We start from the raw sequence: 24,348 nt of genomic DNA on the forward strand, positions 1-24,348 counted from the left end.
ATTAATTGATTTGTTGACTGACAGAAAACATTCAGTTAGTCTTCACCTTTAAATACTTAAGATATTGTTTGCAAACTCTTCCACCTTTCTGTCGGCTGTTGAATTTTGCAATTCAGTGTGGACTGAGCTTGTTGTTATGCATTTAGCTCGCTGCATAGCTATGCACACACAGTGAGAGCTGAAGAACAGCTTAACCACGGGCCCTGATAACTTCATTAACTATTAATGAAGCTATACACATAAACCATACAAATAAAAACCTGCACAATTCTCACATACATTACAATTACAAATACATTCCAATTCTCACCACTGTCCAGTGCTTCAAACCTCAACTACCAAAGCAAACCAAAAGACCAACACGTCATCATGCTGTACATGTTGTAAAACAGCAACCTCAGTTCAATAATTTGCTGAATTCAAATTGAAGAATAAGCATCATGTAAGAATAATATGAGTTGAAAGCGTGAATGGTCTGCAGACATGTTCAGTTTTAACATCGTACAGGTCTTGTATTTGCAGATATATTTACTGAGGGCCCTGCACAGCCCCAGGAGCTTTCACTTACCCTGGCTGATTAGACCTCCGCTCAACCTGAAGTTGGCAGAGCTGTGCTGCCGGGCATTACATGAGGTCACGGGACCACATGCACCAAGAACAACGATGAAAGACGTAATTTGTCCCACACTAGCAGGTGCAAACACACTAACAGGTGAATGAGGAAGATGTAAATAAAACACAGTCCCACACACTCCCACACACCCCTATGAAGAGCTCTAATCATTCAACGACCTTTAATAACATTTATCACTATATTCATGACAAATGTCGTTTTTCTTTAAACCTGAATTAACTGCTGAAAATGACTATGATAAAAATGTAATTTCAAGGAGACAGTGTTGGCAACAGAGCTGATTTCAACATGGACAAAAGATACAGTACACACAGAGAAGGGAAGGAAGGGGGGAGCACACAGGGGGGGCCACAGCAGCTCATTTTTGCCCCCAGGGCCCCCCAAGCACTTTAGTCTGACCCTGACTGTAAGACAGAAGAGAGATAACCACTTCACTGTCTGTTGGTTCATCTCATTCATCAGGTAACATGAGTCAGAACTGCTGAAACCTGCTGAATGAGTGACTACACATCTTCAGTCCACTACATCATCATCATCATCATCATCACACCGTGTGTGGGTACTGACCTCCTCCAGCAGGTAGACGGTGTTCCTGCAGCTGATCATCTTGGAGGTGAAGGAGGAGGTGGTGGGGGAGCTCCAGTCCTCCTGAACCTCCTGCACGAACTCTGACACCGACACACACTCCGGCATGGTGCTCCTCAACCCGGGACCAACCGGGACAGTCTTAACAGAGTCCGGGACTGACAGACCAGTTCCACACAAAAGACAGAGGAAACCAGGCGAAGCACAGAGCCAGTGATTTAAAAAATAATAATAATCTAAAAATCCACAATGCACAGGTGGAATACTCCTATCAGAGTTTAAACACTCTTATAGGAAGGTGAGAATGAACAGGCTGATAAAAACCGATAATTAAAGACCGGATCCGGCGTCTCCGTCACTGACTTCACCGCAGCATCAGTCGCTTCTTTCTCCAAACAAAAGGTGCTAAAATCCCGCAGGAAAATCCTACAAGCGCTGATTCCACAGAAAAAAACGGAAGAATTGAAAATATTCTCGAGTCATTAACGTGTTCAAACTAACGAGTCTCTCTCCGGAGGAGCGTCTTCATTCAGAAAAATCCCACAAACCCGCCCGGATCTCCGTGTGTGAACCGGCTGACAAAGAGCGGAGGAGCTGAGCGTAGAACCGGAGCCCCGTGTACTGGGACCGGGTTCAGACGGTAGGATAAAACCGGTCTCTGCTCTCCGCCTCAGTATCGGCTTCATGTCTTTACACCATCAGCTGATTTTTTTTTTCTGCTTTTCCTCCTTTATTCAAACCGCATGGAAAGGCGCGTCCACGGTGCACGGCGGCGGAGCCCTCTGCCGCGGCGGCGCGCACTGCTGACGGAGCACAGAGGTACACTGGGTAGACTGGAAAACACAGGATCCTTCAAATTATTTAAAATATTACGCCAGAATCTGTTTTACTGACAACTTTCCAGACCTTTTTTGCTTTTTTAAAATTTATTTTACAAAGAAAGAAAAGCATTAAAATAAATGATAATGTTAGGAGACTATCTGACTTTTCAGTGAAAGGAAAAAGCTCTGAGAGCCTGTATTCAGTGTATTCATTCAAGCTAAATGCTAACTTGCTGAAATTTAGCAGGTATAATGTTAACAGTGTTCACCACCTTAGTTTGGTGTGTTAGCATTCTAACATTTTAAACACTGAACAAAAAGTCCAGCTGAGGCTGATGGGAATTGGTTTTGCAGGCATTTAATCATTTTTGACCTGATGATGGCACAGAAAGAAAAATTCAGGAATCACCAAATTTATCACAATTCATCCTGAGAGGAACACAAATGTTTGTACCAAATGTTATGACAGTCCATCCAATAGCTGTGGAACCACAGTAGGATTCATCATCAGCGAACCATAAATGTCTGTACAAAACTGAACTGTAAACTGGTCTTCAGACTGAACTTCCCTCTTAGACTCGAGCCAAAATTTGTCTCAACGTGATCCAACGTCATCAGAGTCTCAGAGGAAACAATCAGAGCGAGCGTGTGTAAACAAGCCATTCTGACTTCCTGTTGCTCAGAGTGAAGACATGGACAAAATCTGAAGGACGAGTCCTGACTCAGTTTCATTCCCCTCAACTTCATTAGTCAAACCGTTTTTCTCATAATCGCGTGTAAAATTCAGACTTTAGTACGCAGACAGATATCTCATGATCAACTGGACAGGTCATCATGAAATATCTGGACCTCTCCAGACGATGATCCCTGCTAATGCCCCCACCCCAGGACAAACTTTACATTTTTTGATTTCAACAACAGCATAATGCTAATTGAGCAGCATCTCGTAAACTTAGTATTGTTCACTTCCTGCAAACAGACTGACATTAATTCTTATTTATCTTCTCAGAAATAGCAGCTAACACTCAGATTGATTGTTCTGAAATTGGTATACATGAAAATAATTTTCAGTTCTGATTCAGTGCATAATTAAACAAAAAAAAATGTACTTATTTATTTTCTCTATCTTTATTGCTCTTTTTAACTTATTTGCTTTCAAAATAAAAAAAATTGTGACTATAACTACTTTCAATCAACAAAATTAGACTTGTATACCATCATGTTTTTGTTTAAGTTTACAAAAGGTGCTGATTTATCACATTAGATATGTGCTGTGAGTTTGTCCAGTGCTACAATACAGTTTTACAAACAATATTTAAATTACATTGTACAAATATATATATATATATATATATATATATATATATATATATATATATATATATATATATATATATATATATATATATATATATATAAAGCCTGAAGTAATAAGTGTCCAGTAATCTCTTCTGGACGACCAACAGTAGAGCAGATTCCTCATTATTCCTCATGTTATCCAGGTCGTGTTTACATCAAAGAGGATGCTGGGTAATGTAGCACAGTTTGTGTTGAAAATATTAAATTAGGAGCTTTGTTGATTGAGTTCCACAGGAATCAGGCTGTGAAGTAAATCTGACGTCAGTTAGTCGCAAACTGCTTCAGATTCATGATCAGAGACCAGAGACAGTCTGAGACATCTGGCCGGAGGTGATGAAGACTCCCCGCATGTTTCTTCATCCTTTGACGATGAGGGCGGAGATGTGCTGCGGCAGAGTGTAGAGGATGAGGGCGAGGAAAAGCGTGAGGATGGCGAGTATAACCAGAGCAATGATGAACTTCTTGAACTTCCTCCAGATGAGGAAGATGAAGGTCTTCATGGGGTTGACGAACCAGGTGAAACTGGTGGTGGGACGACTGGAGGGAGGACAGGACACTGTTTACACTTGGGCTGACTCAACAGTAGGGTTCGCGTCCAGTCACACCAGCATTAAAAACTTCAAATATTAATTTCAGATAAACGTCTGAATGTTTGCAAAGAACAAGAACTGTAGATTTTGTTCCCTATTACTTCAATTGAAAGCACATTATGAGAAGATCTTTTCAGTTCTATGAACAGAAGGAATAATTACAGCAAGAAAAACCTGTGTGAATTTTCCTAAAGAACCTGTCCTTTAACAGTGTGTGTGTGTGTGTGTGTGTGAGAGAGAGAGAGAGAGAGAGAGAGAGAGAGAGAGAGAGAGAGAGAGTGTACATGCACTTGAGAGTGTACATACTTTGGTTTGTCCAATGGCTCCGGTTCCTTGCGGGCCCGCCCCACCGGGTTGGCCTCCGCCTGTTCCAATGTCACCAGCTGAAGCTCGGCCTCCACCTTCCCCTTCACACACATATTTATTGAATATGTTTAGTACCATATTATGCATGAGCTTTAATTATAATAAAAGTGGTTGTTCAAAGAATGGCCAGTCCCTTCTGAAAAACACTGAGGTCTCAGCCCGCTTTTGATCAAACATGTAGTTACTGCATTTTATGTCTGTGAGGCAGCATTAGTTTGTCGCTCTTTTTCGTACCATTAACAGGAAGGTGTTGCCGGTGCTGTCAGTGTACTGGATGTCCTCCTGCCTCAGCTGGCTCCTCTTATCCTTCTTCTTCTTCTTCTTCTTTTTGCGTCCCTTTTTCTTGGCCTCCTCCTTCTCCTTCTCCTCCCGCTCGAAGTCCTCAACCGTCTTCAGGCGGGTCAGCGGCCACCAACCCTTCATCTTCTTGGCGCGAAAGATGGAGAATCGGGGGCTGGCCCAATCCTTTGCCATCTCAATCGTGCACTTACTGGACGACTTCGCTGGTCGCACCATGTCGCTGAGACGCAGCTCTATGGAGCCTGTAAAAGGACAAACAAAGCAATGACGATGAGGATGAGGAAAAGAAGGAAGAGGATGTTCCCTGTGTCTGGACATTACGGGATCTCTGTAATGTAATGTAATCTTAAATCAAAGGGCATGAAACCACTCAGGTCCACAGTAAGGCAACTCTCAATTCACCCAAATGTACACATTTATTTCTGCATACTTATATATTCTCACCCAGGAAGTCGTTGGCGGAGATGCGGTCGTAGTCCCACACCTGCAGCACCAGAACAGCTGGTTGTCGAAACTCCGACTCCTCCAGGGAGAAGATGTTCTCCTTCTTCTTATACACCACCTCTTTCTGCAGGATGAGAGGAGGAAATTTATTTATTTTTTTAACTTAAGTTTTTATTTCTTTATTATCCCTCAACTGGGGAAATTACTCTGCATTTAAAAAAAAGTCACTGGGGCAGAGGGCTGCCTACTATGGCGCCTGGAGAGCTGGGGTGGATTGGGGCACCACAGCCGAGGTTGTGGGGGGGGGCACGTCTCCTTCACCACCACCACCCATATCCATTGTGCTTGGCAGGGGCATCAAACCATCCGATCTCAGGCCAGTCCCAAGTCCAAAGCTGCACTCTTTACTTGCTGCATCACAGCCTCCCCAGAAAAAGAGTATTCACCCAAACAGGGACTTGAACCCTGGACCCTCAGATTAAAAATCTGATGCTCTACCAACTGAGCTATCTGGGCTCAGACAATAAAACTCACATCTCATCTCAAACAAACCTTTAAAGGCCTGTTTGAGGGTTAAGACTTGGTTTTAGGGTTAAGGTTAGAATTAGGTTTAGGTTAGGGTCAGGGTTAGGCATTCAGTTGTGATGGTTAAGGTTAAGGGTAAGTCAGTAATGTCCTCTGAAGTGATCTAAACACAACAATTGCGTACTTCAGTAGGAAGGTAGTCGAAGCGGAACACAAATCTCCAGTTGAAGTTTCCCTCTCCAGTCAGAGAGTTGAAGTGTACGTCAGTCTCCTGTTTGTCTCCCTCCAGTCCCTTTATCCACCTGCACAGAGAACACAACAGAACACGGAGCCGTCAAAGAAATATCTAACTGGCCATTTACTTGGGCCATCCCCTTTAGTTACTGCTGCTACACTTTACAGTGATAACAAGGTAGGATTTACCATTAAATCTCATAATGTTTTAATAAATGGCTCCTTGAGTTCAGACAGAAATGGACCAGAGTTTCTCATTCCTACCCAGCAATGTTTGTTCCTGTTTTCAAACAAATGGTTTGCAGTTTAATGCTGCAAGAGAAACAGCTTTTAGGAAGAGGAATAACTGATGTGTCTGGCCTCCATCTTCCTTCCTCTGTTGTATTATGTTGTGTGTGTGTGTGTGAACCTAACCCTTTAACATAGATGTCGGAGGACGGGTCACCGGTGAACGGGTTGACGTCGTCCAGAAACACGTCATCTGTGTTCCAGATGATGATACGCAACTCGTACCTGTTGCCATGGAAACAAGAACAAAGGTTACACACTGCAATTCCTTGTCTGTTCTGTTTTACTGTACTCGACAGTGTGTGGACCTACTGTTCAGGCTGGCGGGGCTTGATGTCAACAGGGGGCGGAGCCGGTATGTCAGTAGGAAACATGTCCAACCACATGTGAAGGTAACCCTGCAACATGCACATACACAAACTGCTGATGACGTTTAGTAATACCAGTAACATTGTGTTGTTGTTGTTGTTGTTATTGTTGTTGTGACTTTGTATCGTTGTTGTTGGTGTTGTGTTGTTGTTGCTTACCTGTGGCAGTCCAGGTTTGTCCTGGTTCATCAGAGACCGGATCTCGACGTGCTCTGGGACCAGAGGGACGGCTCCAGGGAGGAATTCCTTCATCTCCCCCCAGCGGTGCAGCACACTCAGTGCTGCATGCTCCTCCATCTCTGCCTCCTCCTCTGGAGACCTTTGGTTCTTCTTCAGCAAACCTGACGACAACAACAGTTACATTCCTGTTAGAGCTATTTATACTGTTACTGCTGTTAGTCCTCTTAGAGCTGGTACAACTGGAGGCTGTAGCAGTAAAGCTGCTTAGGACAAGTACTGGTAACAATACTACTAGTAGTATTGTTACCTCCACTTTGCTGGCCTGGCTGTCTCTCTACCTGTCTGTCTGTCCTACCTTCAGGTACTGCCTCTTGTGGGATCTTGAAGATCTTGTTGAGGACTTTGACCTCAAATGTTCTGTACTCCGGAGACGGGATGCCATTCTTCCTGCAAAGCTCAGCCAAGATGGCCGATGGCTTCTTTGCATCACGCCACATATTATAGCCGTCACTGGAGAGAAAGAGGGACAGATAGAGGGACAGACAGGTAGACAGGTAAACATTAAAAGGGACATAACACATATGATTGTTCCTGATACGTACTGGTGCTAACATGTTGAAAAAGTGATGTAGGTGTACTAACGTGTCATAGTAAAGAGCCAGGCCACAGCTGGCTCTGTGGCGACTGTAGAATCTGTTTTCCAGGTCAACCCGTGTCTCGCCAATGACGTCGTCAGACCCCACAAGATCATGGTCCATCACTGTGATAAACAGCTCTGTCTCCAGTGGGAAAGATACGTTGAGTTCAAACACCCTGAAAGACAAAGTCAGACGCACAGACAATCAGACAGACAGTCAGAGACAGTTGGACAGGTACAGGTAGTACAGACAGGTACTGACTCTCCGAACGTGGGGTTGAGCTGTTTCGGGATGTATCGATCTTTGGTGTCTAGGCTCTGCTGTCCGGCTCGGACCACAAGGTATGGGTCGGCTTTACCATTCGGGTCTGTGGGAGCCAGACTGGTTGCCTGGACACAAACAGGGACAGTAGAACACAAAGTAGAACTGATAGTAGAATGCACTGTACCAGCTGGGTTTAAACAAATATAAACCCAACATAATGGAGCTTTAGACAGGGAAGTTGTCAATGGGAGCATGAAAACAGCTGCTCTGTAGCAAGGAGATTTCATGAAATGTTGGACTGCTCAAGCAAGTAAGACAAAGACAGGCTGGGGATGGACAAAGAGACAAGTACCTTGACGATGTAGACTCGGACTAAGACTTTGATTGGTGAATTTTTGGGGATTCCATTTATGATCTGACATTTGGTGTCTTCTTCATCTCCTGAATCAATTGGATAAACCAGGAAGGATCCCTGAGGAGACAGAGTAAGGAATAATGAACAGTTCTCAGCAGAGTAAGGGACAGCCAGAGGGACAAACAACTCTCCATCCATAGTACCTTGTACTTTCCCATAAGCCTCTCCTCTTCATCCTCCTCTTCATCTTCAGCACTCGCTCTGCCTTTATACAGCGGGAAGACATGCAGCCAGTCATGAAACTGCATGAACTCTGACTCCAGATCACCTCCATACAGCTGAGCACACACACAAACACACAGAGAGGCAGATATTTAAAACATCTAGTCACTCAAAATCCATTCTGACTTCACTTGCCTGTCTCCCAGCATCTTGATTAAGTTGGAGGAAAATTATGTTTCTGTCTTAAACTAAAGATCTTTATGGGTCCACCTGGGTTCCTTAGTATGCACTGATTTGGGACAACAATCAGGCTGGGTCCAAATTACATTCAGACTAATCAGATCCCTTAGGTTCCAACTATATAAAAAGCTGCTGGTCTCTCAAGTGGATTCAAGTAGACCATGACTCCTCCACCACTTTTTATATAGGACCCAGTGCCAAGGTCTCTTTCAGATAACGTTTCTGTTTTTTGAGAATTAATTTGTGTGCACTGGGTTTAACCGTAAACTATCAATCACACCTTTAGTGTGGCGATCTTCTTGCGTTTGGGAGGCTCAATCTCCACCACCACAACTTCCTCCTCCTCCTCTTCAATGTTTGCCATGGTCAGATTCGTTCTGTCTGAAGAAAAAAACAAAAAAAACACAGTATGTTCTACTGTGTGTTGATTCACACACATAGCCTTGACTTAAATCCCATTCAGCAGCTATGGGATGAAATGGGATTCCAATTGCAAGCCAAGCCTCTTTGCTCATCATTAGTGTTGGACCTCGCTAATGTGCTTGTGGCTGAATGGGAACATATCCCTGGAGCCAAATTCCAAAATCTGCTTGAAAGCCTTCCCAGGACAGTGGAGGCTGTTAGAGTTGCAGAATAATGCCTTTCCTTTTAGAATCACACACTCAACCACCACATGTCCACATATTTTTGGCAATGCAGAGTGCCTCTTAAATGGAAAATGGATTCTGAAAGAAGATGACTGACCTCCTCAGAGCTGAACTGTAAAAACTGTATTCTCTTTTTATTTGTTGAGAAACATTGGGGGTTTCCAATTCACCTCAGGACAGTCTGAGTTTTTATTACAGCAGAATCTAGTGGTCATTGGAGGAACTGCAGCCGAACACACTTGAGCTCTGCCTGCAACCCTCAGCTGCTGATTGGAAATAAGAGCCGTATGTGTTATTGCTCTTTTCATAATGTTTAAATAATTTTACCCGCACCCGTCTCTGCATTTTCCTCCATCTCCTCCTCCTCAGCAGCCTGCACACAAACAACACATCAGACATGCTGAGTAAATGACCGATTAGTTACTGCAATTATTCTTCTGTTTTAAGGTAAAATATGTATTGTGGGCCCACCACCCATGGGAGGTGCCGTAGGACTTCGGTGCATTGTGGATTGGGCAGCAGCCACCCCTGCGGCCTGAGCCCAGACCCAGGTAACAAAATCAAGCCTCACCTGTCTCTCCAGCTCCTCCAGTGAAGCGGAATATTTGGACCACCAGTCCAACTCCTCCTTCTCAGGAGCGTCCTCCTCCAGCTCCTCCCCCATCTGCATCAGTTTCTTCAGAGGACCCTGGAGGAGGTGGGACAAGCATCAACATTCTTTAACCTTATACAGTTTAAATCTGGTTTAACTTTGTCTGAACAGTTTTGGCTTTGAGTTTTTAACAACCAGAGTAGAAAGTAGAGGAGATTAAGATACGTACATTAACCAGCTTGATGGGGTTGATGGGAATCTTTGACTGTTTGATTGACAGGCCGCTGAGTCCGATATTCTGCACCGACGACAGGGTGTTGATCTTCATCGGGTTCTGCTTGACTGGAGAAACATACAAAGAAACCGTGTCCGTAAAACCTTAGAAGAGAAGTCAGCTATGAGGACACTGCTGTGAAAAACATCTAGTTATAACGCCTCAGACTTTGTTATCATGCAGATGATGGCAAAATGCTGATGTAAAGATTCTGGAAACATCCGTAGGACCTGTACAAAAATGTATTCAAAACAAATTCCTGCCTCCATCACTTCTTAGCTCTAACCTTTTGGTTTATACTCCTCCTCCTCCTCCTCTTGCTCGCCCCCCAGCTCGGGTGGGGCATAGTCCATAAGGTTCTGGACCACATGGGACCCGACCAGGGCGAGTCGACCGAAGGCTCGATGCTCCACCACAAACAATGTCAGAGGAGGGTGGAGGTAGGCCTGCTCCGGCAGCTCCTGATCAGACCGGACAGGAAAACAGGAGGGAAGATGTTAGGGAAGATGTTGACTGTTAGCTATTCTGTATGCATCCAATGGATTCACCGGGTGTGGCCCCCCAATTCAGTGAAAGAAGACAGGATTTGACCTTGGTAGCCAAAACTAATATCAGTAACCATTAGCAGTGAAACTGACCACGTCGATGTAGCGGACCACCTCTTTGAAGTTGGGGTGAGTCTTGTAGCTCTCGATCTCTTCAGAATCCAGCTGTTGTCCTGCACACTCCACCCTCACCAGGGGGCGCTCCACCTCAAACAGCTGCACCCTCTTCAGCTCCCGCAGACCCCAGAACAGCACCTGAAAACACACACACACACAGCAGAAACACACAGGCAAAGTCCCATAAATATTCAAACATAACTAACATGTGAACACTCAGTGTGTGTGTGTGTGTTTGTGAAACCTCGATCCTGAAGGTCTTCAGAACAGGTCGGACTCCTTCTGGGATGTTGTAACATCTCTGCTCCTCGTCGTAGGTCAGCTCCTGAGGGTCCACACTCCTGGGGAGGCAGGGCTGCAAGGGAGAGATGATACTCAAGTATCTGAATGTGAGATCGTCTGTTTTTGAACACAGACCCTCCTTAAAGTGCTAACACTGTCCAAAACTGCTAAAATAGTAGGAAAGTTTTGATTCTTTTATTCTAAAATTATCTTATTTGCCACATTTCCAATAAAAAGGTACAAACACAGAGAAACGATGGTATAGAGAGACACTAATTGATTGATTGTGGATTAACAGGTGTCACCTCTCCAAACCCAGAGTAGTCCAACTCGATGAGCTCAAAGGCAGCCAACAGCTCGCCGGCAGGGGCCCTGCCCATGCTGATGTCATAGAAACGGAGGCGGGGCTTCTGGTAGAACTGCTCCACGGGTTTAAACTCCGGCTCAGCAAAAGCCCGACCCAGAGGCTTTGGACTTCCCTGCACACACACACACACAGAGGCAGTTAGAATAGAATAGAATAGAATAGAAATACTTTATTCATCCCAAGTTGGGAAATTTCGCAAATTGATATCACTTTGTGAATGAATGTGTAATAATAATAGTAATGACATAAGAAGAAGAAGGTCAGCATTACCACTGAGTCGTAGTCAAAGATGCTGATGATGATGAGGGGCGGGTCTCGTTGGAGCTCCTCCCTCGATCCCTCAAGCAGGACTCTGTCGAACAGCAAACACTCACACCAGGCTGGAGAGAGTGTGTCAGACAACACCTGAACAAACACACAAACATAGAAAATATGTATTTTTAAAAAATGGGTGTGTTAACGGGGTACTCCACCAATTTCACCCATCAAGCTCAGCTAAAGATCAAGGGTTTTTAGAGCATAGCAGAGGACTAAAGGACATTGCTGCGTGTGCTGCACAGACTTTAGGTAAACTTCATACATTAAAAACAAGCTTAATTTCATTTTAACAGAGACAAACACTCATTTTGTGATGTAGTACTAAACACTGAATCCTGAAATAAATGTAAAGTGAGATCTAAAAAAATACATATTTAACTCTTATCAGAACTTGAAATCAGTTTGCCAATGCAACAAATGGACAATTGAACCCTTTAATCAGTGGGACAGCTGTACCTACCCTGGTGACCTGGCACTGGGTAGAGAAAAGGACCTTGGCGAAGGGATCTGATAGGCCGTTGTCATCAGCTGCCATCAGGCCACGCCCCTGGTACAGGTGACATCGTAGCTGGAAGTACCTGCTGTCTGCAGAGAAAGAGAACTCTACCTTCACATAACAGACCATTTGCTGATGAGTCCAACTAAAGCTTCATGGTCAACAAGTCAAAATAAAACTAATCATAGGGCTTTTATTTTGAAGTACAGACATTTCTCCATTTATTCTAAGGACAGACAGGAAGTCCTGAGCAATCACCCTGCTGGAGGAGGTCAGGTGACTCACCCTGGCAGGACAGACTAACTGGAAGCTTCCTGTTCCCCACGGGGACCAGCCGTCTCTCCTCCTCATCCTCCTCATCGACCGGCAGGAACTCCTCCGGCAAGCAGTTGGTGGCTTCTTTACTGTACTTGGCCAGACCGAGCCACAAGTACACCTCCAGCTTCGCAAAGATCTCACTCGCTGTACCTCCTGGAGACTGGGAGGACAGAGACAAAGACAGACGGGTGAGATGAACAGCAAACAGCAAGTGTCACTGACGATTTTAGAGATAGAAGGGTTACCTTCATGTAGAGGGTGGTGACTCGGCCGCAGTCCCGCCCCCTCTGCTCCTCCACCAATGAGAACAGGATGGAGTGAGCGGGGATCCTGACATAAGCCAATCGCTTGCTTCCACTCAGCAGCCATAGAAATGCATCCGGGGTGGTATTCTGGGGCTGGAGAGAGAGTTTGACAGGTGGGGTGCGGGGTTGTCACATCTCAGACATACTGTACATACTGCAACCTTATATTAGTTGTGACCTCTCTATGACCTCTGACCTCTTTGGCCAGAAGACGGAGTTTATTCAGGAGTTTCCTGCCATCCATCAGCCGTTGTTTGGCCGTCCGCCTTGTGACCCTCCGCCTGGCCCTCACTGCCTGTCTGGCCAGCAGGACCTGGAGACAGTCAGACGTTCAGTCAGACAGGTTATAGATAGGCAGGTAGATAGTGACAGGTAGAGAGATACAGGTGGGAACAGACTCACCAAATTCTTCTTGATAAACTCCTTCCTGCATCTGTCCAGGTTGTTGGGACGAGACGGAGACCTCTTGTCTGAGAAAAGACTAAACTGTCTGCAGAGAGACAGATAGACAGACAGGAGAAGGAAGGACGGAAGACAGAAAAGGAGACAGACAGGGGGACAGTTATGGGGACAAATCAAACTGAATCTATTTTGCTCAAGTTTTCAAGAGGAAACTGACTTGCAGGAGGCCACCAGCTCCAGCAGCACCTCCACCAAACGCTCCTTCGCCTTACTCCTCGGCCTCCTCAGGAGACGTTCCACCTCATCAAGACCAATCTCCTGAACAAGGAGTGGAGAGCAGAGGACACCACGGTTGGTAGGCATTGCCAAATACACACCACGTCATTCTTCATGTGTTAATAAAACGGAAATTAAAGATCACTTGTCTCTCACCAGTCTGTCGGCCATCTTACTGAGCCAGTTTGCCTGATAGAGACGAAAGCTGTGATCTTCAAACTGACTCCAGACAAACAGACAAGGCTTCTGTCTCATGGAGGGGGGCTGGAGGGGAAGACACTGGAATGACCTGAGAAACAGACAGACAGACAGGAAGTGGGCAGTGTTTCTGTAGTAGTTACCTGTAGGTGCAATAATTACTCCTCCAAAAATCACCGCCATATAATGGTAAATGGTAATGAGCCACCACGCAAGGCATTTGCCTAACCACTGGGGAGCAATTGAGATTCAGTGTTTTGCTCAAGGACACTTTGACATCTGGACATGCATGGATGGAACTGCCAAAACTGTCAATAATGGACAATAGTCTCCCTGTTGAACCACAGCGCGTGACACCCTCTATATTTAGGGCTGATTTGGAGCCACCTCATGGATCCTGGACACTGGAGAGACTATCTGTCCCATCTGGCCAAGAAATGTTCTGAGATCACCCAGGAGCCACTGGAGATGGTGGCTGGAGAGAAGGATGTCTAGGCCATCTTACTTGGCCTGATACCACTGATACCACTCATCCCGGAGAAGTGTCCAGAAATGGTTGGATGGACAGTGGACTCGTTTACCTGTGTAGGTGAAGTGGAATTTACCTGTCGTACTCGGTGGGCTGGGGTCTCATTGGAGCAGACACTGATCTGTTCTCAGGTTCAGGATTCTGCACCCCCTCTTTGTCCAGCTCGTCCTCTGAATCCAGCAGACCCTGCACCTCCTCATTCAGATCCTCCCTGCTCCTTCTCAGCTCCTCCTTGCTCTGGCTCTTCTTGGATCTCCGAACTCCCACTGCCTTCCCATAATTCCCTGTTATAAACAGAACAGCTGGTGAAGATCAGGGGTTTGATGTTGGGAATACTGTGGACAGGACACCTCCAACTACAAACATGGTACGTTATTACTCTTTCTATTATATTTTCCATTAATATTTAATTTCTGGAAGTTTTATATTTGTAAAACTTTCCCAGAATCTAGAAAAGTGAGTTCTATTTTCATTCAAAACATACCCAAAGGGTGCTAACCTGAACCAATTTTTAATCAAATTGTTATTTAATGAAAAATGTTTTAGTTGGACAGATTAATCAAAAATGAAAATGATTGTTAGTGGCACAGTTGTGTCTGTGAGTAAACAGTTCTCATATCCATGGCAGAGAATGGACTTCTCACCTATGGAGAGTTCAAAGGTCAGTGGTCTGGTTCCAACAGATGGGTCTAACATGGTGACTTCAAAGAGAGATGCGAACAGCAGAAACTCCTCCCTCTCCCCCAGGAAACCCTGAGGATGAAGAACAAGAGAAGAATCTGAGAGCTGCAGGATGTCAGCCTCAGACACCGTTGTGCACCTCTTTTATTTGCCTTATATTGTATATGTTCCCACTTAGGCAAATTTGTAGTTTCAAAGGTATTTCTTGTCATTGCTATGCAGATAACATTCGATTGCACATTGTATTTATGCCTAAAAATGTCTATTTTATTTAACCTCCTGGTTCTGATGTAAAAACATATGAAAGGAAATTCCAACAATTTACTGCTGATAAAATTTACCCCAGCCAGACCAAATAATGTCTCATGTTTCCTGACAATCACTGTGAAGAAACTGCATGTTAAAAATCCTTTCAAACATAATTCTAACATTCCTCCGCTCTCCACTGCTGGGACTGAGTCAGCTTCTGCTGGGTGATTCATGGTTAGAAAGCTTTCATCATCAGTTCTTCTCTTTCAATATTTAAATATAGAAGGTAAAAAAAGAGCAGGGAGGGGGGCACTGAGACAGAGGGAAGAGGAGGCAGAAGTTGCAAAAAAAAAATGGGCAAAGTGAACAAATGAGCAAAAAAGAAGTTGAGAAAGACAGGAAAAAAGAAAAAAAGACAGGCAGGAACAGCACATGGACACAGAAAAAAAGACCTATAAGAAATCTTTGATAACAAATGCTTATGTAAACAGAAATGGTGTTGGTGGTGAGGGCACTGACCTCAGGGAGTGGATGGATCTCCTCCACCTCTACAGTAACAGCCTCTGGCACCTCAACTCCTGCCTCCCCTGACTCATCAACCAATCCACTGGTAGCCATGGATGCTACAGTAATGACAAGTAAACAAACCAATTAAATAAATTACAAATACATGAGGTGTTATTCAACAGAAAGTCACCTGTGGCCCGTAACATCTTAATCTGAGGTGTAATAGTCCAATCAATCATTTATAATCAGGGGTGTCTTATGTTCGGGACAATGTAGTAGTTCTGCTTAGTATTTCTCCAGCATTTTTAAATGATGATAGGAAACTACACCCTCCCCCTTGTAGATTAGTTTCCTATTTCTCCTCCTTCTCAGCCGACTGACCTTCCTTCTTCTCCTTCTTCTTGCTGCTCCTTTTCTTCCTCAGTCCCAGTTTCCCCAGTGCTCCTTTCACCTTTAGGACACACGAATAGGAGGGTCACATAAGAGATGAGGTGAGTGTTGTTAAGGTCACACAAGACAACATCCTGACTCTGATGCAACATGCACTAGGAAATACCTTCTGATAAACTGAGACTTAATCATCACTGTGATTTTATGAAGGTTCATAGAGCCCAACTGTTATGAAAAAAAAGAAAGGAGGAACCTTTCCCAGGGCGACTGGGCCTGAATCCACAGGGACGGCGGAGGGGGAGGAGTAAACTTCCACGCAGAGGGCGAGGAGGATTCGACCACGATAAAAGATTCCTTCACCCAGACCCTGGTTCAAAGCCTGGAGAGGAAAGACCAGGGTCAGTCTGGATTAGTCTGTTTTAATCCTGAACAGCCCACAAGCTTTCACTGATTTGCTCAGCATTTTGGGAAATACTCTCATTTCCTTTCTTGCCAAGAGTTAGATGAGAAGATCAACATGACTCTCATGTCTGTATGGTAAATATAAGGTTAAATTTGGTTTGCCTGGTGGACGTCTCCCAAGGTGGAGTTCTGCGGAGAACCGTACAGGTTGACCCAACATGGACCAAAGGTGGGGTTAAAGCCTGCAAACAAGACAGACAGATATTTCCCTGTGACTTTCAGTTCTCCAATAGAGGGCTGGTATTTAAATGATGGAAGCAAGCAAATATAGGATGGTCTTTATTAAAAGCTAAAAATAAAAGTTCAGTAAAATAATAGGTGAGTTTTGTTCATAGTTTGTTCATTTGTTCGGTAGCTTAGCCCTCAGAAACAGATCAGAAAATAGGTAGGTCTCTAACTAAAATATGAAAAAAATATACTACATAAAACAGGTGAAATCAGAAATAAATGATTGTTCCTGATATAAGCTGGTGTCAGATAAAGACCTGGTTCTCTCTGCACGTGAGGCCTGATGTTCAGTAGAACACCACTAAAGTTAAAAGAATCTTATATTGTATCTCTGTGCATGTGTGAACTGTACCGTTCCTGGTGGGGTCAGAAATCTGCTGCAGGTCCAGGAAGTGAGTTGCCAGGGCGATGTCTCCCATCTTGGCATCATCAAGGATCTGGACTCTGATTCGCTGAGCCAGAGGAGGAAACTGCTCAATAAAGGAGATCTCCTCGTTCCAAACTGGACAGCTGGTGGCGCCGGCAACTGAAGTCTCCCCCTGAACAAACACACGCAAGTAACCAGAGGAACTAAACTCAGGAACAGGAACTTTCTCAACCACCACTGTCTCTCCTTCACAGTGCAACGTGGTGGGACTCAATGTTTATGACTGTTCACTTTCTAAGGGACACAAGCAAATGGCTTCACAAGGATTGGAGATTCACACACAGCTCCATCTCTCTTTATCTGTCCATGTTTCACCCTAAGATTAATACTAGAGTCATCCAGTGCTTCCTTACTTTCTTAATAAAGCAGAACACAAGCTGAGGTAGCTGCTGGATCTGCCTTTGACCAATCAGCGACATTCTGCCCAGCAAACTCTGCCCCGAAAGTTCCTGTTCCCTCAAACAATTCGATCCCCCTGGAACAGGGATTATATTGGCACATGAAGGTATCATACAGGAATATAAATTTATTCCTTGGTTCCCGTAATCTAAATGCAAGTTAAGTTCCTGAAATCCTTAGAAGGTTCTTGTTCTCTTTCTGTGGCTGATAGTTAGCATGGTTCTGCCTCTTGGAGGGAAATATATACAGTATAACAACAAGTGTACATGTCTGAATACCTGCTGTCCCGCAAAGGTCACTTGTACATAAGGGTCAATGAAGACTGTGCGGTCGGTGACCTTTGATATCTTGGCCATCAGACCGTCCTCCATGGTGGGCAGACCCTCAGCCCTGTATATCCGGACACGGAACCGAGCCCAAGGACGCTCAGAGGCCATACCACGAGGAAGCAGAAGGTTCCTGCAAGAATGATAATATCAGAACCCAGAGTTGCTTGCACCAGGTGTTCCTAAGTTCAAATTTATTAGCCTCAATATTACATATTATTACTGACTTTTCTATATCCTCATTGGCTCCAGGCGTGGAGGGCGGTGGCTGACTGGGCATGTTCAGAGTGTCTCCCTTCATCAGCACACTGAGGCTGGCCTTCACATAACCTTTGACCCCTGACCTGGTGTCTGCCGGGTCAGTGAGAGGAGCCCACTTCTGGTAGAAGCGATGGTCTGGTTATGCAGAGAGGTAAGAGGTCAGTGAATACTGCAGTATTTTAATCGGAGTAGTGCGATGCAAGCAGTACTGGTACCTGGCTGGTTGTACACGGTGGAGATGTCAATCTTAAAGGTTCCAATGTGGGTCATCAGGAAGGCCAGAGTCCGCCTGTGGAACACCTGAGAGGAGGTGACATCACAGGTGATTGATCTGGCCGTGCCTGGGTCTGTCACCATGGTAACAGCAGTAGAAACAGAAATGAAAAAAACAAAAACAAAACAGCAATAGAACGGACCTTTATCTCTATGACTTTATCGAAGAGGATCTGCGGAGCCTCCTGAAACTCAAACTGGAAGTTCTGAAAGAGCAGAGGAGGTAAACAGCTGTAAAGCTTTCTACTGTACTATAATGAATTCTACTGCACTTTGCTGTATTCCTCAGTCCCGTGCTGTTCTCTACTGTCCTGTCCACTCTCTCCAGTACCTCATTGTAGAAGGGGCAGTTGGTAGATTTCTGTGTCGCTGTGTGTTTTTTCTGATCTCCCACTCTGATGAAAACTGCAGGACTGATGTTCACTCCAACGAGCTTCTGAGCCTCCATGATGTTCACATTCACCTGCACACACACACACACACACACGTCATCTGAGTTATTGTTATGAAAATATCAGTTACAGCCACTGAGGTGTCTGGGCTGTGCTGCTCAGATTGTTGCCATTGTAACATGGACCTGGAAAGAAAGGTAAAAAAATGGATGGATGAATGAACTCACCTGGAAGCTCTGGACTCTGGGCGTCCCTGCAACAACATTTCTGGACATTGGCCTGCAACGACTACACACACACACACACACACACACACATACGTTGTTGACAGCAGATCATTTTTACTGCACCCAGGTGAGTTGATAAAACTCAAGTATACAGTCAGTCAGGTGACCAGACCTCAGCAGAGGAGTGACGATGATGTTGGAAGCCTCCAGGTCCATCTGGTCATCATCATAATAATCGTCATCGTCATCGTCGTCGTCGTCCTCATCCCCAGTCCGGACCAGGCTTCGCCCCAGGCGACGAGCCTCTCTCTCCAACTGATCTGGGCGAGCGACAGTCTTCTTACTGACGGGAGAGAGAGAGAGATTCTGTGTGCTTTGTTTTATCCTTCTGTCAGCAGTGGAGGGACGGGGTTTGTAAGCTGTTCAGTGTGTAGGTCTCAGTAATCTTCAACAAACTACTGCGGTGTGGAGTAGCTAAAGCCAGTGAAGAGTGGGAGAGACTTTTTGTGGAGGTTTCAGATAAAAAATGGCTCCTAAATGTCCAGGGAAGCGTTCAGGTCTCTGCTCTGTAGTGTGAGGCTGATAATGCAGAGGATGAATTCTTTTTATTCTGTTCATGTGTCCTGCTTCTCAAGTGAGTGTTGGTAAAGAAGACTGTCTTTAAAATGAGTTATGTTCACTCATTCCCCATCAGGACCAAAGGAGGAATGCGTGGGGATGTTGTTACTCAGTACTGAGGACTCGCGTAGCTGAGAAAATGCATGTGTGAGTGGTGTAAATTCTCACCTGCTAGGCTCATCAAATCCTTCATTCCTGATGACCAGAGCTGATCTGAGGATGTAGGAAGGACGAGAAACAAAATGAAATGAGAGAAAAGAATTGTTTGTTCAGTCTGGTCAGAGCTCCCTCGGTTGATCTTCAGTTGATCTGGAGGTCTTTGATTTATTAATACAGGTCTCGTCTGAGTCCGGAGAAGACGAAGAAGAGGATTTAAAATAAAAATAGTTCTTCTAACACTGCTGCCTCTCATCCACACCACAACCAGAGACTGTGTTTTATAGTTTTGTGGGAAAAATATGTTTTAAAAAGTGCCCAGTCCAGTGTGGACATGATCTTACTCGTCACTGTCTTCAACGCTCAGGAAGTCGAGTCCCTCCCAGCTTCCTGCAGTTCCCTCAACTGGATGAAAACGAATATCCAGCTCTACATAGATCTACAAAGAGAGACAGAGAAGGAACCAAAGTGAGGTCCACCACAGTGATCGTCAGTGATCTCTGACCGTGGTTGATCTCTGTCCCCACAGGCTGTTTGTGAAAGCTTATTACAATCCATGGTTCCATTTTATTGATAAGCGACATCTAGTGGCCGCGTGACACAGCATCAATCTTGACAATATTTTACTTTAACACAGGAAACTGCTCTTAATTTCCTGTTTCGTACCCATCATCATCTTTTGGGGCCAACACAAGACAAACGACCTGTATGGTCGTGTAGGCTGGAGGACTTGGTTTGTGTGTATGTGTCCTTACATCAGTCAGGCTGTAGTTGGCATCAGTGAGTGGTTCCCGTAGCAACAGCCTCCCTGCAGTAACAACATGCTGGAGACTGACAACAAGTTTACCAAGCAGTCTACACAAACACACAAACACACAGTCACACACACACACAAGTACATATACATTAACACATTGTTGTCATATAGGTCAAACTTAAAATCCATCTGAGTGTGTGTGTGTGTGTGCGTGTGTGTGTGTGTGTGTTACCTGTTAGAGAAGATTTTACTGCAGTTGTAAACACTGACGGACAAAACTTCATCTCTGACCACTTTACCATAGTAAGGCCAACGGAAATGCTGCGTGCACACACACACACACCAGGTTACTTTACTTTCACTGTAAGTCGTAACAGAAAATAACAGAGAAGCACTGCCCTGGGGTAAGTGTGGTGGGTGAACAGGTTTTATTTACTTGAGAAGGCCATGGGATAAGATCACAAGACCCGGAAATGACTAAGTAACTGGACCTTGAATTTACCACTCCTCTGTGTGAAGTCACGAGTGAATTCATGGTCAAGTGAATTACAAATTTGGCAGATGTATTTGTACAGTGCAGTTTACATTTTTCACCATACACACAGACATTGGCAGCAAAATGGGTTTAAGTGTCTTGCCCAATCAAGCAACCTGCTAACTTCTGTTTACGACAATGAAAAACTCAAACTAGAGCAAGAAGGAAGAGACTGTTTCTGTCTTTACACTGGACATTTTCCCCTACAATTATTAATCACTGTGTGTTAGGCTTAGGTGCGCACAAACTCACCCGGTCACACCTGAAGAACAAATACAGCCTGACTCAGTAGCTGCACAGAGATATTCAGATACTCAGAACTGTAACTACATTATCTGACCTGTCGGCAGTGTTCATGTCAACAAACGGGTGGTGATGTAATGAAACGGGTGGAGGCTTCAGTTCAACAAATATTTTCTCCCTTTGTAAAACTGCACAAATTTTGTTTTCAGGAAGACCTCAAACTCTGAACCATTGAGCTCTAATGTCATGTTCTATTCTTGTAATCAGGTAAAAAAAAAAATGTGTCATGTTTTTCCTTAAGTTTTGCCTGTAAGGGTCTAAACTTTATAGTACCCATGAGTCTCAGGGATGGTTGCTATGGAGATCCTGGCATTCAGAGCTGTGAAATAAAAGTTATTCATCCATCAACTTCTGCAAAGCTCTAGCTGTAACTTCAGTCAGTCACACTGAGCTGAAGTGAAACTGATGCTTCAATTTTTTTTTCATAGGTAAATAAAAGCTAAGCTAAAGCTGTTGGTCTGCTAACATGCTACAAGGCAGACTGCGTCAGAGTCAACAACCATGCCAGTAACTTTGTGAAGCTCCACATAGGTACAAAAGCCCTTTCAGCTAAACACGCAACAACATGTTCACAGTGACAAACTGATGTTTAGCAGGTATAATGTTTACCATGTCCAGTATCCTAGTTTAGTGTGTTGACTAGCACTAAACACAGCTGAAGCTGACAGGAATTATTTTTGCAGATATTTGGTCACAAGCCAAAGCAGCTATTGGACACATTCAAAGTTTGACCTGACGATGGCGTTAGATGAAAAGCCAAAGGACCATTAAAGTTATTAAAATTCATCCTCTAGGGGGACGATAAATGCTTGACATTTCACTCAAAAACAAATACTTCAACCTCCTCATGGTGCAATAATCAAAGTCTTTAGGAATTGTCCTCTGAGGACCATGAGTGTTTGTACAAAATTTCATCTGAACACGTCTAATAGTTGTTGAGATATTTCAGTCTGGACCAACCAAGTGACACTGCCATCCACAGTGCAGTTCCACTAGCAGCACGATAATTCCTGCATAAACATTGTGACTTCAGGGAAATTACAGTTTTTTTCTCTGTAGCCTGCAGTAGAACAAAGTAGAATCATATCAGCTGTAGGTGTGCATGTGTGTGTTGAAGGAGCGGCTGTATATATGTGTGTGTGTGTGTGTGTGCACTGTAGGAGTGGTACAGTTTCCTATCGGTCCCATAAAAATAGTTTCAATCTGAAGCAGTCAAATAACTGCAGCTACCTGTTGTCTCTCTCTCTCTCTCACACACACACAGGACAAATATGATGCAGGTCATGTGATCTGTAATCTCAGCAGCTCATCGTCCTCACACCTGCTTCTAAAGAACTAAACTGTCTGTAAACGTCAGACTGAAGCTCACTGACTTCCTGAGAGCTCAACATATCCTGGATGGACACATTTTTGCCTTTAATGTGTGGAGAGAAGTTGGGGATTTTTCCCATTCACTGCAATACGGTCACAGTTACATCACAGTAGAACTGCAGCAGAGAACCCATCAGCTCTGACTGGTTCTGACGTCATCGCTCTGTTCTGTGTTCTGATTGGTGTGAATGTGTCCACAGTGGACAGGCGATCTGGTTTACTGACCTCGTTGAAGATGGCCAGGTTCTCACACTGCAGGACTCTGGTTTTATGGGTGAAACCTGGAGGACAGACATACCGACGGACAGGTTACTATGACAACAGTACTGATGCTTCAGGCTCTGCTAACCTAATTGTCAGTTGACTAATCTGTTTATCAGATAATCGGAATACTTCTTGGATTGCTGCCAATGTTTACACAAAGCCGGAAGCTCACTATTGTCTAGATTATCATTGTATACAGTAGCATTATGATTTCCCTTTACTGGAACAATGGGGCCCAAGCCAGGGTGAACAGACCAGACAAAAAGTAGACAAAAGTATATGGACAGGGCAGTCCACATACCTTTGTACATATAATGTAGGTTACAGTTAATAATAGAAGACATATAAACAAAGAGGGGTCCACAGAAGTATACAAAGACAGTTAGTGTGTGTTACTGACCTCTGAAGCAGAGTTCGACTTTTCTGTCAGATCGTCCCGGCAGGTTGGAGATCCTGCCCAGAGTCACAGTGATGGACATGATGATGATCCTTCTACCTGTTCACCAGTGCGTTCACCTGTCTTTCTACATCGTGTCCCTCTAAAGTCGTCTCATCTGTCCTCTTCTGTCTTCTCTCTCTAGCAGCTGGAAACTAACTGCTGCTGTGTGTGTTTTCTGTCCAGCAGGGTGATGGGAGGTACCTGTGCGTGTGTGTCTGTTAGGGCAGGCCCTTTCTAATGTTTGAGAAAGCAAATAGAGTTGCTCAACTAGTTTCCTCCTTAGAAAACACACACACACACACTCAGCCCCTTCACTTCAATAAAACAATGTAAAGGTTCTCAATCATAACTACTTTAGTTCACTAAAGTACACAATTAAAGTAAGTCTTTCTTTCATGAAGTCTGGTTTTGAAGTGAGAACTTTTACTTTTAATATTTTAAGTACAGTTTTCTGATAATACTTACATACTTTTACTTTTAGTAAGACTTTGAATACAGGACCTTTACTTGTGAAGGAGTGTTTTTACTGTGTGGTATTAGTTCTTTTACCTAAGATCTGAATTCTTCCTCCACCACTGGTTAACACTAACTCTTAACACTGCTCAATAATAAGGATATTGAGTTAAATCGACCATCAGTTCTTAATTCCACAAGAATTTAAAGCTGCTGCTGTTGAAGCCACTTTGTACCAGAGTCCATATCCATTAAACAGCTGCAGCTCTTTCCACTGTCACACCATAAAGAAACATATTTTTCTTTCCCAAAGTTGTTTTATTATTGTTTTCTAACAGTCAGCATTCATACAGACATGTTGGTACTGGTTACACTGGTTTATTTATACTGGTTAGTTAATAGTTGTTAGTTGTTAGTAGTGGAGCTAGTGGTCACATAATGCGGTGGTGTTACAAGACAGGATAAAAACTGATCTCACTGAGCAGCACTGTGGAATAAGGCATCATGGGCTCGGCAGATTTTATCACGCCCTGTGATGGTTCGACGGACAA

The 24,348-nt window shown here is 44.2% G+C and overlaps 2 protein-coding genes and 1 non-coding gene across 3 annotated transcripts in view; all 3 read right to left on the minus strand.

Moving 5' to 3' along the window:
* unm_sa1614 (un-named sa1614) overlaps nucleotides 1-1,571 on the minus strand; it is a 28,051-nt gene extending 26,480 nt beyond the window's left edge. The window contains exons 1-2 of the mRNA XM_041033204.1: nucleotides 1,544-1,571; nucleotides 1,202-1,377 (exon numbers count right to left, since the gene is read on the minus strand). Of these exons, the coding sequence (XP_040889138.1) occupies nucleotides 1,202-1,327 (126 nt within the window). The 5' untranslated portion in view covers nucleotides 1,328-1,377; nucleotides 1,544-1,571. The remainder of the gene's footprint in view (nucleotides 1-1,201; nucleotides 1,378-1,543) is intronic.
* A 1,887-nt stretch (nucleotides 1,572-3,458) lies between these two features.
* fer1l4 (fer-1 like family member 4) lies at nucleotides 3,459-23,415 on the minus strand. Its single transcript, XM_041033771.1, has 49 exons — nucleotides 23,306-23,415; nucleotides 22,867-22,922; nucleotides 20,665-20,753; nucleotides 20,431-20,530; nucleotides 20,020-20,114; nucleotides 19,688-19,732; nucleotides 19,074-19,244; nucleotides 18,902-18,962; nucleotides 18,614-18,745; nucleotides 18,426-18,488; nucleotides 18,225-18,309; nucleotides 17,976-18,144; nucleotides 17,701-17,881; nucleotides 16,949-17,135; nucleotides 16,471-16,550; nucleotides 16,160-16,285; nucleotides 15,898-15,967; nucleotides 15,529-15,632; nucleotides 14,724-14,832; nucleotides 14,156-14,363; nucleotides 13,509-13,641; nucleotides 13,294-13,394; nucleotides 13,077-13,164; nucleotides 12,871-12,987; nucleotides 12,615-12,767; nucleotides 12,337-12,529; nucleotides 12,016-12,140; nucleotides 11,508-11,642; nucleotides 11,176-11,349; nucleotides 10,833-10,943; nucleotides 10,565-10,726; nucleotides 10,213-10,387; nucleotides 9,882-9,994; nucleotides 9,632-9,748; nucleotides 9,394-9,433; nucleotides 8,694-8,794; nucleotides 8,155-8,289; nucleotides 7,949-8,068; nucleotides 7,594-7,721; nucleotides 7,337-7,507; nucleotides 7,050-7,204; nucleotides 6,674-6,855; nucleotides 6,459-6,544; nucleotides 6,273-6,371; nucleotides 5,809-5,926; nucleotides 5,100-5,223; nucleotides 4,590-4,897; nucleotides 4,296-4,396; nucleotides 3,459-3,936 (listed from the first exon to the last, which is right to left on the minus strand). The coding sequence occupies exons 1-49, from the start codon at nucleotides 23,382-23,384 to the stop codon at nucleotides 3,756-3,758; spliced, it is 6,156 nt and encodes a 2,051-aa protein (XP_040889705.1). The 5' UTR covers nucleotides 23,385-23,415; the 3' UTR covers nucleotides 3,459-3,755.
* Nucleotides 5,543-5,615, minus strand: trnak-uuu. The gene has a single exon. It is a non-coding gene; the product is annotated as a tRNA-Lys (tRNA).
* Nucleotides 23,416-24,348: the final 933 nt, after the last annotated feature.

Source organism: Toxotes jaculatrix, chromosome 3, assembly GCF_017976425.1.
Source record: "Toxotes jaculatrix isolate fToxJac2 chromosome 3, fToxJac2.pri, whole genome shotgun sequence".
Lineage (NCBI taxonomy): Eukaryota > Metazoa > Chordata > Actinopteri > Toxotidae > Toxotes > Toxotes jaculatrix.

Coding starts and splice junctions, on each gene's coding strand:
- fer1l4 (XM_041033771.1), bottom strand. CDS start 23,384: ATGTCCATCACTGTGACTCTGGGCAGGATCTCCAACCTGCCGGGACGA. Junction 7,722..7,948: donor TCCGAGTCTACATCGTCAAG/GTACTTGTCTCT, acceptor GTTTGTGTCCAG/GCAACCAGTCTGGCTCCCAC. Junction 7,205..7,336: donor CTGGCTCTTTACTATGACAC/GTTAGTACACCT, acceptor CTTTCTCTCCAG/TGACGGCTATAATATGTGGC.